Source organism: Neolamprologus multifasciatus, chromosome 1, assembly GCF_963576455.1.
Source record: "Neolamprologus multifasciatus chromosome 1, fNeoMul1.2, whole genome shotgun sequence".
NCBI lineage: Eukaryota > Metazoa > Chordata > Actinopteri > Cichliformes > Cichlidae > Neolamprologus > Neolamprologus multifasciatus.
The window spans coordinates 13509145-13525899 of NC_140439.1; the positions used below are offsets into that span (position 1 = coordinate 13509145).

Below are 16755 nucleotides of genomic sequence, written 5' to 3' on the forward strand. Positions count from 1 at the left end.
TAGCCCGTGGAGGGGAACGAGGGATCTGCAGTTTTTCATACAAGTTTAACATATCAGTGGTGAACTTACACATGGCTGTAGCTCAGGAAGCGTAGCAGATGAGATCTACTAATCAGAAGGTTGGTGATTCAGCCCCTGGCTGCTTGGGCAAGATGTTATCCTGAAGTTGCTCTCCTATGCAACTGTTGGAGGGTGAATGTTAGAAAGTAACCTAAACAGAAAAGGTGCTTCTTTGAGAATAGGTGAATGGGGAATGCTGTATAAAGCTCTTTGAGTGCTCAGCTATGAAAGAACTATTCCAGGTTTGTCCTGCTATGCTGCATTTGTTTACACCAAGCATCTCTACTTTGGCCCTGCCTGTGCAAGGTACATTGCTCCAGACATCTTGTGGTTTGTTCAGATGCAGTTTTTCTAAATCTGTTGCCATGCTCTTCTTAGAGAGAACAGGCTTTCTCTTTGCAAGCCTGCCAAACAAGTCAGTCCTTTTCTAACTGTGCTATCATGAACTTTAATATTTCACATGGTAACTGAGCCCTGAGATGTAGCTCTTGTTTGCTTATTGTCCCAATCTCCCACCCAGCTTATTTCTAAGTGTTCCCATCTAAGCATAAATTTTTTTTTTGTATCTTTAGTGATTTGTTAATCACAGATGATTTGAAAGGCATCCTTATCTGAATTTATTGGTCTTACTTGTGGTGGTATTTTCATATTCTTTTGGTTTTCGAAGGAAAAAAACACCAAAAACCAGTTGGCAGAAGCAGGGATGTTACTGCAGAGGTCACTTTCACATCCTGAAAGTAAAAGGATATGAAAGCTGATGGGTCAACAAGTCTTAGTTCTAAGGCTTATCAAATGACAAACACTGCAAAAAAAAAAAAAAAAAAAGAAAGAAAGAAAAAAAAGAAAGAAAAAAAAAGAAAAAAAAGAAAAGAAAAAGAAAGGTTTTGCATTACCACTGTGTTACTGGACTGAGAGCTGCATTTTTTAAAGTATTCATGTCAGTGTGAAGCAACTGCAGATTTGTTTGCATGGGACTGACCATGTCCAGTTTTTGTATGCATTCCAAGTAATACATTTCTGGAACAATCTTATCAGTAGCTTCAAACTTCCCATAACCATTTAATTACCTACAGGACTCTGCACTTCACACATATTAGGTGCTGCACGTGTTCTAAAGCCCTTTATGGCCACTTTGTCCCAAGTAAAGCTCTCTCTCTCTCTCTCTCTCTCTCTCTCTCTCTCTCTCTCTCTCTCACACACACACACACACACACACACACACACACACACACACACACACACACACACACAAATCATTCACCATAGGGACAATTGTCAGTACATCCACTGCTGCACCGCAAATAATAGGATGATGATGAGATGAGATAGCCTTTATTTGTCAGTTGCAGGTCTTTTGCCCACAACCGAGATGACAGACCTTGCCGACCGTACATACAATACACAAACATCACATTGGGGAGACAGGTCAGGCTAGGTAGCGAGGAAAAAAAACATCGAAATGTGTAACGCAAAGGATAATACAGGAATGCACAGATATCAACACACCATAGCACAATAAACACAGACAAGCAACATGGGAAAGAGTTCCAGTGTGTACATCTGATCTGGGACCGCTGCAATCTTTCGACTGCGCCTCCAACTGACCCGATGTCCACATCAGAGGGGAGGTAAGCGTTGGAGGTGGCGTTGGATCCGGGGTAGGGAGGGTGATGCGTCAGTGAGTGCTTATCAGTATCAGTATATGTATGTGTGTGCGTGTCGATAGTTCAGCTGAGACAGTGTCCTTCGCCCTGCCAGGCTAAGTAAACAGTCTTCCAGCCAACCCAGGTGGCCTTGCATGGAATGGGAAGGAACAGACTAAACACAGTCGTTATCAGGGTGTTTTGTTCAGCTCCGGCCTTGTAGCTGGCGCCGAGAGGGTATCCGGATGAAGTGATGTTAATTTTTTACTTTAGTGCAAACAGCTCATATGAATTTCAAAGCAGTTCTACAGTCCAACACTGACCAGTGTTGAGCTTCGCCAGAGCCGCGAGCTTCGCCATACTTGCTTTCTGTGATGTTGTCATTTCTTGTGCTCAAGGAGCCGATTTCTGAGAACTCACGGCAGTGTGCCTCCCCGAGATGTCATCCAATTTTGCGCCCAGAGATGTTATTCCGGGCTAGCCCTTCCGAGATGTATCCAGTCTGCAGTCAGAGATCTTATTCTGAGTATTCACAGCAGCCGTAGCCTCTCCAAGATCTTATCCGTGGTGACTCAATGAGCCCATTTTGAGAAACTCACGCCTCTCCCATCGTTCCAATCCCAGCGGGCAGCCTTGTGGGGGTTTGAACAGCCGGTTCCGCTTTCTTAATTCTTCGATAAGTCAGGGCCAAGCCAGCTCCGATCCGCCAGAACCCTGTTACCATGGTTCCGAATAGGTAGATATCTTCAGCACTCAGGCTCACCCAAGCCCAAACTTCTCGTTGAGAAAGGGGTGTCAATTGCATTTAGGGACCAGTTGATCCAATCCATAATTCCTCTTTTAGGTTTTAGAGAAAAGACTGTGAGAGAATGTTCCAGGGAAAATACAAAAAAACCCCACAAGACTAGACAAGGACATAAGCAGGGAAGATAAGGGAGAGGAGAAAAAGTGCGTCCGCCTCCTCCGAGAGCCAAAGAAGAAGGAGTTCAACAGGAATAACTGTTGATAATGAATTCTGCGAATTGTATTTTCATAAAAGGTGCACAAATACGGTTTAAAACAGGTTTTTGTTGCAGCCTGGGTGTGACAGGATTAAATGAACTGACCTGAAATGGCCACCAAAGTGACCAACCACATTAGGACCTCTTCCTTTAGGCCCCGCCCTCCACACGGCTCAGTTGATTCGCGCGAAGGATTCTGCTCCCAGGCCACCTGACAGTGCCAAGATCACAGTAGGCACTCTCGCCCCTGCGATCTCTTATTTGTGCACGCCCCTGAGTTTTACCCTCGAGGATCTCATTTTCGCTCGTGATTATGTTTTTTTTTTTTTCCTCACGTGGATATGTTTGTCACTATTTCTTTCTTGGGGAAGTGAAAAGTTTCACTTTCTCTATGTGTCTTTATAGGTGTTCCTCAGACTGACGATATGAAGGGAAACATACTTCTGGTCCTTTTGTTATTCTGGCCAGGTAAGATTTAGACCTTCACATTTTATAGGTGAAGTGAACTTAAGCAAAGGGTATATAAATCTGTTCCTTTAATAGGCCAGTCATATAGCTAGAATTCCAGCACAGGAGGTCACATACTTGATGGCTTAATAGCTCAGCTAAGGTTTACTGTGTACTTTACCACCTATACACCTAGCTTTAAAAGGACAATTAATAATTTTGCCTGAATATAAGCACTGGACTCATTTAGAAGAAAGTGGTACAGAACTGTACACCAACATACTGAACTGAAGATTAAACTGATTAAACTGATTGGTTCAACAGATATCTCTAAAATGCAGTAGACATAACACTCACTGAACACAAAAAAGAATTAAATAAAAAGAAAAACAGGTCAGATGTTAAAATGACTTTCTTTATTCCTTCAAAACCTATAATGGCAGTTTTGGGGAAAAATGAATATGTTCCTGCTGCCACTAGAGGGAGACTTGAGTTCAAATATATCTAGCATAATTAAAATGACTTGGCTTCGTATGCGGCTAGCTAAGCTCTACCATGTAAAACTAAGCTGCAATGAAGCTGTAGCCTGTGTCTACCTGCTGGTAAGAACCTTCCTTATGTTTCTCCACCAAATCACAGTGATGCTCATATGACATCAAAAGGGGCTTATCCTTCTGTTGATGAACAAAAAAAAAAATGAAAAGAAGAAAAGTGAAACAGAAAAGTGCACAGGATAATAGTTAGTTGTACATTCACAAGGATGAGTCTGCAACTGCTTTATGATGTGTTTGTTAGCTGTGCTGCCTGCACTCTGTGGTTATGTGGCATTTAAAGATATCTGTGACATCAGCTCATGCTAAAAGTAGAATACTGGTAGTGACTGCACTGCGAAACCGGAGTTAGATTAATCGGATAAAATTTGATCCTTTTAGTTTACAACAGTGCTTTTTTTCATATGTCATTACGAATGTCATTGACAGGTGTGTGCCCACTGAGTTTCCAGGAAGTACATGTCAAGGCAGGTGAGATGGCGGTACTGCAGTGCCCTTCTTACAGAGAGTACAGTGATGGAGATGCTGAGGTGTTCTGGACCAGTCACACCGTGGATGAAATGAAACTCTTCAACATGTCAACATCAGCTGAGCAGAGGCAGATGGGTGTGCTGGTTCGTGGAAGAATCCTTGTCATTCTCAGAGCTTCAGTAAACCATCAGGGGAATTACTCCTGCTCTTTTCGGTAAAATTTAATACAATTCCCACATTAACATTTAATTATCTAAGACTGACATCAAACAAATCCACAGACCTCATTTATGAATAGATGTCGTGCCCACACACTGATGTAAACTACTATTTCCTACACTACAGGACACCAGAGCAACTTTTATCTTGTGGTTATTTTTGAAAGCTTGTTATCGAACATCCTTCGGCACCAGAAAAGCGATTTTTATCTTTGTCCTGAACCAGGTTACTTGTTGGCATTATGGTGTGAAACATCTATGTGACAATCATCCGAGGTTAGAAGAATCCAAAAGCACAACTGAGGATGCTAGGTTGTCGTAAATGCTAACATCTGCAAAGCAAAGATGCAGGGAGTTGAGTTTAAATACCTGGAGTTAACAATTCAGAGGAATAGACAATGCACAAGAGAGGGAAAGGAGAGAGCACAGGAAGGGTGGAGCGGGTGGAGACTAGTGTCAGGTGATGTGTGACAGAAGGAGAACAGCAAGAGTGAAGGGGAAGGTTTTACAAGATAGGAGTGAGACCTGCTATGATGTTTGCTTTGGAGACTGTGGAGCTGGCAAAAATAGAGCAGGTGGAGAGTCAAAGATGTGTATGTTTTCACTGGACATGACCAGCATGGCGAGGATCACTAAAGTCATTCAGATTCATCTTCTCTGAATTGTAAAGAATCACACTAATCCAACATTGAAGTGATGGATTCAAAAAGAGAAGGAAATTAAACACTTTATATATTTTTATTTTCTCGACAGTAATTCCAGCAGGCGTTCCTGGATCAACCTCAGAGTATACACAGTGGAGTCCAAAGAGTCTGGAAAAATCACCCAGGACTCTAAAACATGTTACACAGATAAGTCCTGCACTTTATATTGCCATGATGAAAATATTCTCTTTGATACCTGGAATATCACCAGAAACAGCACTACATGTCACAAGGTAAACAGAGCAGATTATGTGAATAAGATCAAAGCAGTGTTTTACTGTTTTTCCATATACAACATATGTGCTATGTTGTAGGAGGGCGAGCCATCTCCAAAAGACGGTTACCTCTCGAGTGTGAAAAAAGAGGACAGTGGCATCTATACCTGCACCTGGTCTTACCTGTATGATGGTCAAATATATAACATGACCACTATGGTGAAACTTGATGTCCAACCAAGCGGTAAGAAAAACACATTCTGTAAATTTTTATTTTCAAAGACTTTAATATGTGTTTTTCAAAATATCAGCCTTTTTTCTTTCTTTTTTTTTTTTAAATTTGTGCAGAAATAACTAAAAAAGCAGTGATAATTTCACCAGAGAACAACCAAGAATTTGATGTAGATTTAGGTGAGTTATTGTCTATATTCATACACCTTCACACTCTTGGCTAAAACTTTAATGTTAATCATTTATAACGATCTGTGTTAACTCTGCTTTTTCTAGATTCAACAGTGGTGATTGATTGTAAAGCAGTTATGTTGTCAGACACTGATGACTTGTTCTGGTTAAGCGGCGATTCATTTGTGGAGACAAATAGCAGTCTGCCCGTTTTCTATAATTATACATGGTAAATATTTCACACGCAGATTATATGTAACTGGTATGTTTTATATATCCGTCACAACTATGAATTCTGCTTTTAGAGCTGCCTCAATCATGTTGTTCATATCCTTTTCAGGGTCAACAGCACAGAGGAAATCAGCATGACAGCATCTCTAGTCTTCAGACAAGTGTCAGAGGAGGATCTGTCAAACAATTATACCTGTAAACTGCAATCTGACTATGAAACAAGCTTTGTGACAATCACCCTAAAACAAAACGGTATGGCCAGTTGAACACTTTGAGTCATTTTATGAATAAATATGTAGATGAAACTTGATGTCCAACCAAGTGGTAATAAAAACAAATTTTGTAACAATTTATTTAGACTTTATTTGTTCTTTTTGAAAGGTTTTAGATTTTTGTTTTTTTTGTTTCTTCTTTAATAGAACCGTTTATTCCGCCAGTGATCATTTCACCAAAGAACAACCAAGAATTTGAGGTAGATTTAGGTGAGTTATTGTCTACATCCACATACCTTCACACTCTTGGCTAAAGATTTAATGTTAATCAGTAATAAAATCTGTGTAAACTCTGCTTTTCTAGACTCTACAGTGGTGATTGATTGTAAAGCAGTCACGTCTTCAGACATTGATGAATTGTTCTGGTTAAGCGGCGATTCATTTGTGGAGACAAATAGCACTCTGCCCGTTTTCTACAATTATACATGGTAAATATTTCACACACAGTTTCTATATAACTGATGTGTTTTGTATCTGTCACAGCTTTGAATTCTGCTTTTAGAGCTGCCTCAATCATGTTGTTCATCTCCTTTTCAGGGTCAACACCACAGAGGAAATCAACATGACAGCATCTCTAGTCTTCAGACAAGTGTCAGAGGAGGATCTGTCAAACAATTATACCTGTAAACTGCAATCTGACTACCAAACAAGCTTTGTCACCATCACCTTAAAGCAAAAAGGTATGAATCAGTAAACTCAGAGTAATCTGTATTTTTTGTTTATTTTTCAATAAAGGGTGTCACCGTCATTCTGACCAAATAAAAGTGTCTTAGTGTGTTGTTAATGTTCTGATTACTCTCCATTATTCCCTACAGCTGTTTCACATCTCGCCATGGGTTTATGCATTTTTCTCGCTGTGTTGATGGTATTACCAGTAGCTATCATTCTTTGGCTGCAAAAAAATCTTGGCTTTTATCACAGAGCCCCAGGTGGGATACTATTTTAAACATGTGTTACAGATTCATATTTTTTGTCATTTTAACGATAGCATTTTATTGAAGTGAACTTCAGTGTGATTGTTTGTTTTTCTTTGTTATGATAAGACAGGGAAACTGCATCGTTTGAAGACTCGCTTCTAAACACAAACAGCAGGAAGCCTTGAGTACAGGTTCATCACCAGGGGCCTCATAGCTCTGCGAGGTTGTGTCACCTGAAAGGGCTCCATGTTGCACTCCTCCTCCTTCTGAAAGAAGCTACGTCATTACCTGCCCGTCCCACAGAGAGCACCCAGAGATTTAATATGAGTATACAGGTAGAGGTACATTCAGAGTTTATTTTAGACACCTGAACATTGCCAGGTGCCTGGCATCCGCCTAGCAACGAAAAAAAAATTAAACATATGTCTCTCTTTGTGATATATGGGTCATGGGCCTGTACCAGCTCATATAAGAGCCAAACCTTCTCGTTTGGCTCTCAGCGAAGGCGGTCACACTTTTTCTCCTCTCCTCTCCCTTATCTTCCCTGCTTAGCTCCTCATGTCCTTGTCTTGTCTCGTGTTTTTTATTACTTTTCCCTGGAACATTCTCTCACAGTCTGTTCTCTAAAACCTAAAAGAGGAATTATGGATTGGATCAACTGGTCCCTAAATTCAATTGACACCCCTTTCTCAACGAGAAGTTTGGGCTTGGGTGAGCCTGAGTGCTGAAGATATCTACCAATTCTGAACCATGGTAACAGGGTTCTGGCTGATCGGGGCTTGGCCCTGACTTATCGAAGAATTAAGAAAGCGGAACCGGCTGTTCAAACCCCCACAAAGGTGCCCACTGGGATTGGAATGATGGGAGAGGCATGAGTTTCTCAAAATGGGCTCATTGAGTCAGCACGGATAAGATCTTGGAACGGCTATGGCTGCTGTGAATACTCAGAATAAGATCTCTGACTGCAGACTGGATACATCTCGGAAGGGCTCGCTCGGAATAACATCTCTGGGCGCAAAATTGGATGACATCTCGGGGAGGCACATTGCCGTGAGTTCTCAGAAATCGACTCCTTGAGCACAAGAAATGACAACATCACAGAACGCAAGTATGGCGAAGCTCGCGGCTCTCCAACGGGAGATTGAGAGACCAGTGTTGGACTGTAGAACTGCTTTGAAATTCAAATGAGCTGTTCGCACTAAAGTAAAAAGCACCATCACTTCATGCGGATACCCCTTTGGCGCCAGCGGCGGTCTCGAGGCTGGAGCCAAAAAACAACACCCTGATAACGACTGTGTTTAGTCTGTTCCTTCCCATTCCATAAAAGGCCACCTGGGTTGGCTGGCAGACTGTTTACTTAGCCTGGCAGGGCGAAGGACACTGTCTCAGCTGAACTATGGACACGCACACACATACATATACTGATACTGATAAGCACACACTCATCCCCCTCCCTTTCCAAACGCCTTCGATGCTTGTTTCCTGCGGGGGAACACAGCCCGCTGTGTGCCGCGCTAGAATGGTAGCGCTGTGCAGGGCGGCTGCTGTGTTCGCTTCGGATTACTCCTCACCCCCCACCCAATCCTGTGGCTTGTCATGTCTTTCACAAAGTTGTGCTGTGGACATTTATGTGCTTTTTGTGCAGAGGAGTTTTTTTGTTTCCTGTTCTCATGCTGTCCTACCATGGAAGCACAGCATGAGTAGAGGTCTCTTTTTTTCCTCTTGTACTTTCCCACTGTAGTGTATATTTCAGTGTTTTTCTGTAACGCTACCGATCTCCAACTTGTATCCCCATGTAATGTCTGTGTTGTCTGTGTAAGGTCGGGGGGGGTCCCATTTCACTGCAGGGCAACCTGCATGTGGCGAATAAAGCTTTGATTGATTGATTATAATGTTTATGGACAGCACACATACTCACACATTTGCAATGTGTGAGTATGTGTGCAATGCATCTGCAGACATCCACTCATGTGACAGCCTCAAAGCTGCATTTCCCTTTACTAAGGAAAATGTCACAATGTTTCCAGAAAATGTTTAATGTTTAATGTGGTATATTAACCCTGGAAGTTGCTTAACTCTAATTCTGTAATGTATTTAACATGACTTACTTGCTTTAATTTATTGCATCGTAAAGAGCAAAAAGGTTGAAGTTTGTATTGCTCTGAAGTCATTTTCATGCATTTTTATGCACGAACGCTTCTGGAGGTAAATAACTGTTCAGTTTTGCAACTGTTAATAATGTTCATGTTATGGCGGCTTATCAAACATATTGACTCAGCTTACTTTATGTGCAGTCATTTGTAATTTTTTAGTAGTTGATATCATATTTTACTTTATTAGCCTTTCTACTCCTTAGGTTATGACACTGGTATGGTTAATTTCCTTATCTAAGAGTAAGGATTAAGCTTGAAACTAAGATTTTTATCATAATAGATTTTTGTTTTTTGTAGTGAATGTTATTACGGGTACATCGTTATTTAAAGGAGAAGTAAAACAAACAAGCAAAAAAAGCAATCATCGAGTCTTAGTAATGATATAAATGTTTCATTAGCATATTATATTTGTGTAGGTGTATTTTTATTATTTTCTTTTTTACAAAACACAAAACTGTGATGGTTGTCTTCAGGCTCTGATGACATCAATTGTAGAAAAGGGAAAAAAATAGTAATACCAAAATAATATCCATTGAAATTTGTTCTTGGATTTATGGAGTTTATTATACAAGTCCTGGTGTGACTCTTTAATAGTGGAAATATTTACCTATACACTGACCTACCTAGTGTGTTTTTACTGATGAGCACAACTGCAGTAGGAGTAACAAATTAATCAATACAATCAGATTTTGTAGAGAATAAAGATGTGTTGATTCCCAGCCAATTTGTTTATCCATTTATTATTGTCACAGTAAATGTTTCTCCTCTGTATGTGGAACCCCCCAAAAATAATCTCTGTGTGGCATCTTACTGGATGTCTAATTTCATAAAATTACCAACACAGAGCAGAGCAGCTATCTGAACGCTACCCCAACAGAGGTCGATTATCTTGTTAATAATTTCACCTCCTCACTACGTACGACTCTGGATACTGTAGCTCCAGTGAAAACTAAGGTCTCTAATCAGAAGTACCTGACCCCGTGGTATAATTCTCAAACACGTACCCTAAAGCAGATGACTCGTAATCTGGAGAGGAAATGGCGTGTCACAAATTTAGAGGATCATCATTTAGCCTGGAGAAATAGTTTGTTGCTTTATAAGAAAGCCCTCCGCGAAGCCAGAACAGCTTACTACTCATCACTGATTGAAGAAAATAAGAACAACCCCAGGTTTCTCTTCAGCACTGTAGCCAGGCTGACAAAAAGTCAGAGCTCTGTTGAGCCAACCATCCCTTTAACGTTAACTAGTGATGACTTCATGAACTTCTTCACAAATAAAATTTTTATCATTAGAGAAAAAATTACCAATAATCATCCCACAGATGTAATATTATCTACAGCTACTCTTAGTTCCATTGATGTTAAGTTAGACTCTTTTTTTCCAATCGATCTTTCTGAGTTAACTTCAATAATTACTTCCTCCAAACCATCAACGTGTCTTTTAGACCCCATTCCTACAAAACTGCTCAAAGAAGTCCTGCCATTGATTAATTCTTCGATCTTATATATGATCAACCTATCTCTAATAATCGGCTATGTACCACAGGCCTTCAAGGTGGCTGCAGTTAAACCTTTACTCAAAAAGCCATCTCTAGACCCAGCAGTCTTAGCTAATTATAGGCCAATCTCCAACCTTCCTTTCATATCAAAAATCCTTGAAAGAGTAGTTGTCAAACAGCTAACAGATCATCTGCAGAGGAATGGTTTATTTGAAGAGTTTCAGTCAGGTTTCAGAGTTCATCACAGCACAGAAACAGCTTTATTGAAGGTTACAAATGATCTTCTTATGGCCTCTGACAGTGGACTCATCTCTGTGCTTGTCCTTCTTGACCTTAGTGCAGCATTCGATACTGTTGACCATAATATTCTATTAGAGCGATTAGAACATGCTGTAGGTATTACAGGTATTGCACTGCAGTGGTTTGTATCATATCTATCTAATAGACTCCAATTTGTGCATGTAAATGGAGAGTCCTCTTCACACACTGAGGTTAATTATGGAGTTCCACAGGGTTCGGTGCTAGGACCAATTCTGTTTACATTATACATGCTTCCCCTAGGCAGCATCATTAGAAGACATAGCATACATTTTCACTGCTATGCAGATGACACCCAGCTCTATCTGTCCATGAAGCCAGATAACACACACCAATTAGTTAAACTGCAGGAATGTCTTAAAGACATAAAGACTTGGATGGCCACTAACTTTCTGCTTCTTAACTCAGATAAAACTGAGGTCATTGTACTCGGCGCTGAAAAGCTTAGAAATATGGTATCTAACCAGATTCTTACTCTGGATGGCATTACCTTGGCCTCCAGTAACACTGTGAGGAACCTTGGAGTCATTTTTGACCAGGATATGTCCTTCAACGCACATATTAAACAAATATGTAAGACTGCGTTCTTCCATTTGCGCAACATCTCTAAAATTAGAAATATCCTGTCTCAGAGTGACGCTGAAAAACTAGTTCATGCATTTATTACTTCCAGGCTGGACTACTGCAATTCATTATTATCAGGATGTCCAAAAAACTCACTGAAAAGCCTTCAGTTAATCCAAAATGCTGCAGCAAGAGTACTGACAGGGACTAGAAGGAGAGAGCATATTTCTCCTGTTTTGGCTTCCCTTCATTGGCTTCCTGTTAAATCCAGAATTGAATTCAAAATCCTGCTCCTCACATACAAGGTCTTAAATAATCAGGCCCCATCTTATCTTAATGACCTTGTAGTACCATATCACCCTATTAGAGCACTTCGCTCCCGCTCTGCAGGCCTAATTGTTGTTCCTAGAGTATTTAAAAGTAGAATGGGAGGGAGAGCCTTCAGTTTTCAGGCCCCTCTTCTGTGGAACCAGCTTCCAGTTTGGATTCAGGAGACAGACACTATCTCTACTTTTAAGATTAGGCTTAAAACCTTCCTTTTTGCTAAAGCATATAGTTAGGGCTGGACCAGGTGACCCTGAATCCTCCCTTAGTTATGCTGCAATAGATGTAGGCTGCCGGGGGATTCCCATGATGCATTGAGTTTTTCCTTCCAGTCACCTTTCTCACTCACTATGTATTAACAGACCTCTCTGTATTGAATCGTATCTGTTATTAATCTCTGTCTGTCTTCCACAGCATGTCTTTATCCTGTCTTCCTTCTCTCACCCCAACCGGTCGCAGCAGATGGCCGCCCCTCCCTGAGCCTGGTTCTGCCGGAGGTTTCTTCCTGTTAAAAGGGAGTTTTTCCTTCCCACTGTCGCCAAAGTGCTTGCTCATAGGGGGTCATATGATTGTTGGGCTTTTCTCTGTATCTATGAAGCGCCTTGAGGCGACATTTGTTGTGATTTGGCGCTATATAACAAAAAAGCTGGAAACACAACTCAAATAGACTTTTAAAAAAAAAGTGTTTCTTTGTATTTATACACTTTTGTTATTAAAGATGTTAAACTCTGTGACCAAACTTTATGCCCTTCACCATCTGCCAATGTAACATGTACTGCTTTTAATAACTGTGAGACTCCAAAGTTAACATATCTCATTGATGTTGATATCTGGACTCTCTCCTCCTCTGCTCACCTCAGGTGAGACAAACTAAGACTTGCGGAGAGGGACTGGGTGTGTGTTGTAACTTTCTTGCAGTTTATTGTTTGATAACAGCATTTTGATTATTTTGTAAATGATTTAATTGCTAGCCACATGTTTAGTGAGAGCTATTAATTATAGATTTAATTTTCTGTCAAAAAGAGCATTTAATACGTATTTTCATTAGATACTTCATAGAGATGGAAGTTACTCAGGTTTAGCTAGGAAAAGAAAAGTTTTCAGGAAGCCATTATATGTTGCTCTGATGTCAGTTACTTTATGTGTTGTACACCCTTTTTTTGAAGTCCTATATAAAGACTATTGTTTCTATAACTGATGTCCGATCCATTTTTTGGGCTAAGTGGATTTGCCACAACAGTGTGTCCTTCGAACTCCCGTTCCCCAGCTCATTATACCAACAATACCAATACTTCCACCAGTAAACTGGGACAGCTCTGTTACTAAACTGAATCCCACTTGAAGTGTTGTCTTTCATCAACTACTTGGTATCAACTGCACTGCATGAAACACACATTCAATAATCTGGGGGGGGGATACCATACATATTGGCCAATCAATACATTTTACTACTTGCCAGCAACTTACAGTATCTAAACATTTCTTATTATACATGCAAAATTTAGAGAGCATCAAAGACCACTTTTAATATGAGAATCAAAAGAAAAACAAATGGCCCTAATTTTTCAGCATTTGGATGAATCTGTGCAGAGAGTATAGACATGCACACTGGACAGCTCATCCTGCTACTTTGTATCAGCAGTCACATCATCATAAAGACTAGTTACCTGGTTCCACTGGCAATGGAACCAGGTAACATACCATAACATAATCTCCGCAAGTCATGAGGCTGCAGAATGTGTGTGGAGGACAAAAATGCAGACATACAGGGCTGAATGGAACTGAAAACTGTTAATTCAATTCAATTCAATTTTATTTATATAGCGCCAAATCACAACAAATGTCGCCTCAAGGCGCTTCATAGATACAGAGAAAAGCCCAACAATCATATGACCCCCTATGAGCAAGCACTTTGGCGACAGTGGGAAGGAAAAACTCCCTTTTAACAGGAAGAAACCTCCGGCAGAACCAGGCTCAGTGAGGGGCGGCCATCTGCTGCGACCGGTTGGGGTGAGAGAAGGAAGACAGGATAAAAGACATGCTGTGGAAGAGAGACAGAGATTAATAACAGATACGATTCAATACAGAGAGGTCTGTTAACACATAGTGAGTGAGAAAGGTGACTGGAAAGGAAAAACTCAATGCATCATGGGAATCCCCCGGCAGCCTACATCTATTGCAGCATAACTAAGGGAGGATTCAGGGTCACCTGGTCCAGCCCTAACTATATGCTTTAGCAAAAAGGAAAGTTTTAAGCCTAATCTTAAAAGTAGAGATAGTGTCTGTCTCCCGAATCCAAACTGGAAGCTGGTTCCACAGAAGAGGGGCCTGAAATCTGAAGGCTCTCCCTCCCATTCTACTTTTAAATACTCTAGGAACAACAAGTAGGCCTGCAGAGCGGGAGCAAAGTGCTCTAATAGGGTGATATGGTACTACAAGGTCATTAAGATAAGATGGGGCCTGATTATTTAAGACCTTGTATGTGAGGAGCAGGATTTTGAATTCAATTCTGGATTTAACAGGAAGCCAATGAAGGGAAGCCAAAACAGGAGAAATATGCTCTCTCTTTCTAGTCCCTGTCAGTACTCTTGCTGCAGCATTTTGGATTAACTGAAGGCTTTTCAGTGAGTTTTTTGGACATCCTGATAATAATGAATTGCAGTAGTCCAGCCTGGAAGTAATAAATGCATGAACTAGTTTTTCAGCGTCACTCTGAGACAGGATATTTCTAATTTTAGAGATATTGCGCAAATGGAAGAACGCAGTCTTACATATTTGTTTAATATGTGCGTTGAAGGACATATCCTGGTCAAAAATGACTCCAAGGTTCCTCACAGTGTTACTGGAGGCCAAGGTAATGCCATCCAGAGTAAGAATCTGGTTAGATACCATATTTCTAAGCTTTTCAGCGCCGAGTACAATGACCTCAGTTTTATCTGAGTTAAGAAGCAGAAAGTTAGTGGCCATCCAAGTCTTTATGTCTTTAAGACATTCCTGCAGTTTAACTAATTGGTGTGTGTTATCTGGCTTCAGGGACAGATAGAGCTGGGTGTCATCTGCATAGCAGTGAAAATGTATGCTATGTCTTCTAATGATGCTGCCTAGGGGAAGCATGTATAATGTAAACAGAATTGGTCCTAGCACTGAACCCTGTGGAAATCCATAATTAACCTCAGTGTGTGAAGAGGACTCTCCATTTACATGCACAAATTGGAGTCTATTAGATAGATATGATACAAACCACTGCAGTGCAATACCTGTAATACCTACAGCATGTTCTAATCGCTCTAATAGGATATTATGGTCAACAGTATCGAATGCTGCACTAAGGTCAAGAAGGACAAGCACAGAGATGAGTCCACTGTCAGAGGCCATAAGAAGATCATTTGTAACCTTCACTAAAGCTGTTTCTGTGCTGTGATGAACTCTGAAACCTGACTGAAACTCTTCAAATAAATCATTGTTATTTGGCTGATAGCGGTAATTCCAATAAAGCAAAACACAAAGTCCTAAAGCAAAGTGAAAACTGTAAGGGGGCTGTAAGGGATGTAAGTGTGTAAGAATGCTACAGAACACAATAAATTATTGTTGCATGGTTTGCTGTCGTTGCTGAAGTGTGTTTCCATTTATAACGATTCTCTCTTCCAGATTGCAACTGCAGGCCTACGTTTAATGTTTTTGACGTATGGCCTATTTATTTATTTAAAAATAAATAAACAAACAAACATTTATTTATTCCTGTCTATATGTATGTGATTTTCTGATTACAACTAGCATAGTGCGCTTGTTCTGTTGGTGAGTTACACGCAGGGGAATATCATCTCTTATTCTGCAACCTTGCTTCATACTGCATGGCTCTTAGCAGAATGGGCATTTATATTGAAATGAACTCTGTTTCGCAAACAATGCAACTTTTGCAAATCATCTGCAAAACTTACCACACTAACGACCCGTTTTTTAATAGTCAAATGGGACCACAAGGTGGCAGTATGTCACTGGATGAATGCAAATAAACTTGCAGAATGCTGTTCTTATGTAATAATGACTTCACATTGGCAGTGTTTAAATTAATCTAAGGATTGTTTATCTGTTTATAGCTATAATTGTTCAAGCTCATGGGCATTAATTTCTTCCACACAAACCCTCTCAGAGAGAACCCATGCTGATTATCGCATTTAATCTCATGTACAACATCAAGAAAAATGCTGTCATTTCCAACCTTCCCTGCAACAGATTAAAGACACAGTACAAAACAGTGCCGTTAAACATACTTTGTAAGAGTAAAAAAGGAAATTCAACTCAAATGCTTCAGGAGTGGGAGTTGGTGTGGTTCAACATGTTGTGGATTCAGAGATGCTCTTCTGCATAACTTGGTCATGACTACAGGTAATGACTAATTAGTAAGTAAACTAAAAGTAGCTAACCAGTGTGAAAAAACTGAGTAATTAAACAATACAGTCAAACTCATGTTCAGATGACGTACACTAGACTAAACAGGATGGACTAGTTCCCAACAGCTCTCTGCTTCTCCCTCTGCCCGAGGGCAAATCACACCAGCCTGTAAGTATAAATACACTGAGTAATGTAGTTGCAATAACAGGATTTTTTCTACAGCACTATTCAGGATCAGAATTTCAAATAAAAGAAAACTCTGGGTAACCATTGGAAATTTGAGCCGATCAAGGAAATTCCTCATGGGGTGTACCTGCAAGTCTGGTAAAACTGTTGCATCAAGTGTGCTTTGCCTAAGTGAACTTAGTCAGCTC

The 16755-nt window shown here is 40.4% G+C and overlaps 1 protein-coding gene across 1 annotated transcript; it reads left to right on the forward strand.

Annotated features, from left to right (window-relative positions):
• Positions 1 to 2869: 2869 nt before the first annotated feature.
• Positions 2870 to 10296, forward strand: LOC146525452 (interleukin-1 receptor type 2-like). The gene is made up of 12 exons (XM_085156498.1): positions 2870 to 3172; positions 4132 to 4387; positions 5145 to 5328; positions 5410 to 5554; positions 5659 to 5721; positions 5818 to 5941; positions 6053 to 6195; positions 6363 to 6425; positions 6520 to 6643; positions 6753 to 6895; positions 7031 to 7144; positions 7259 to 10296. The coding sequence occupies exons 1-12, from the start codon at positions 3130 to 3132 to the stop codon at positions 7315 to 7317; spliced, it is 1461 nt and encodes a 486-aa protein (XP_085012624.1). The 5' UTR covers positions 2870 to 3129; the 3' UTR covers positions 7318 to 10296.
• The last annotated feature ends 6459 nt before the right edge of the window (positions 10297 to 16755 follow it).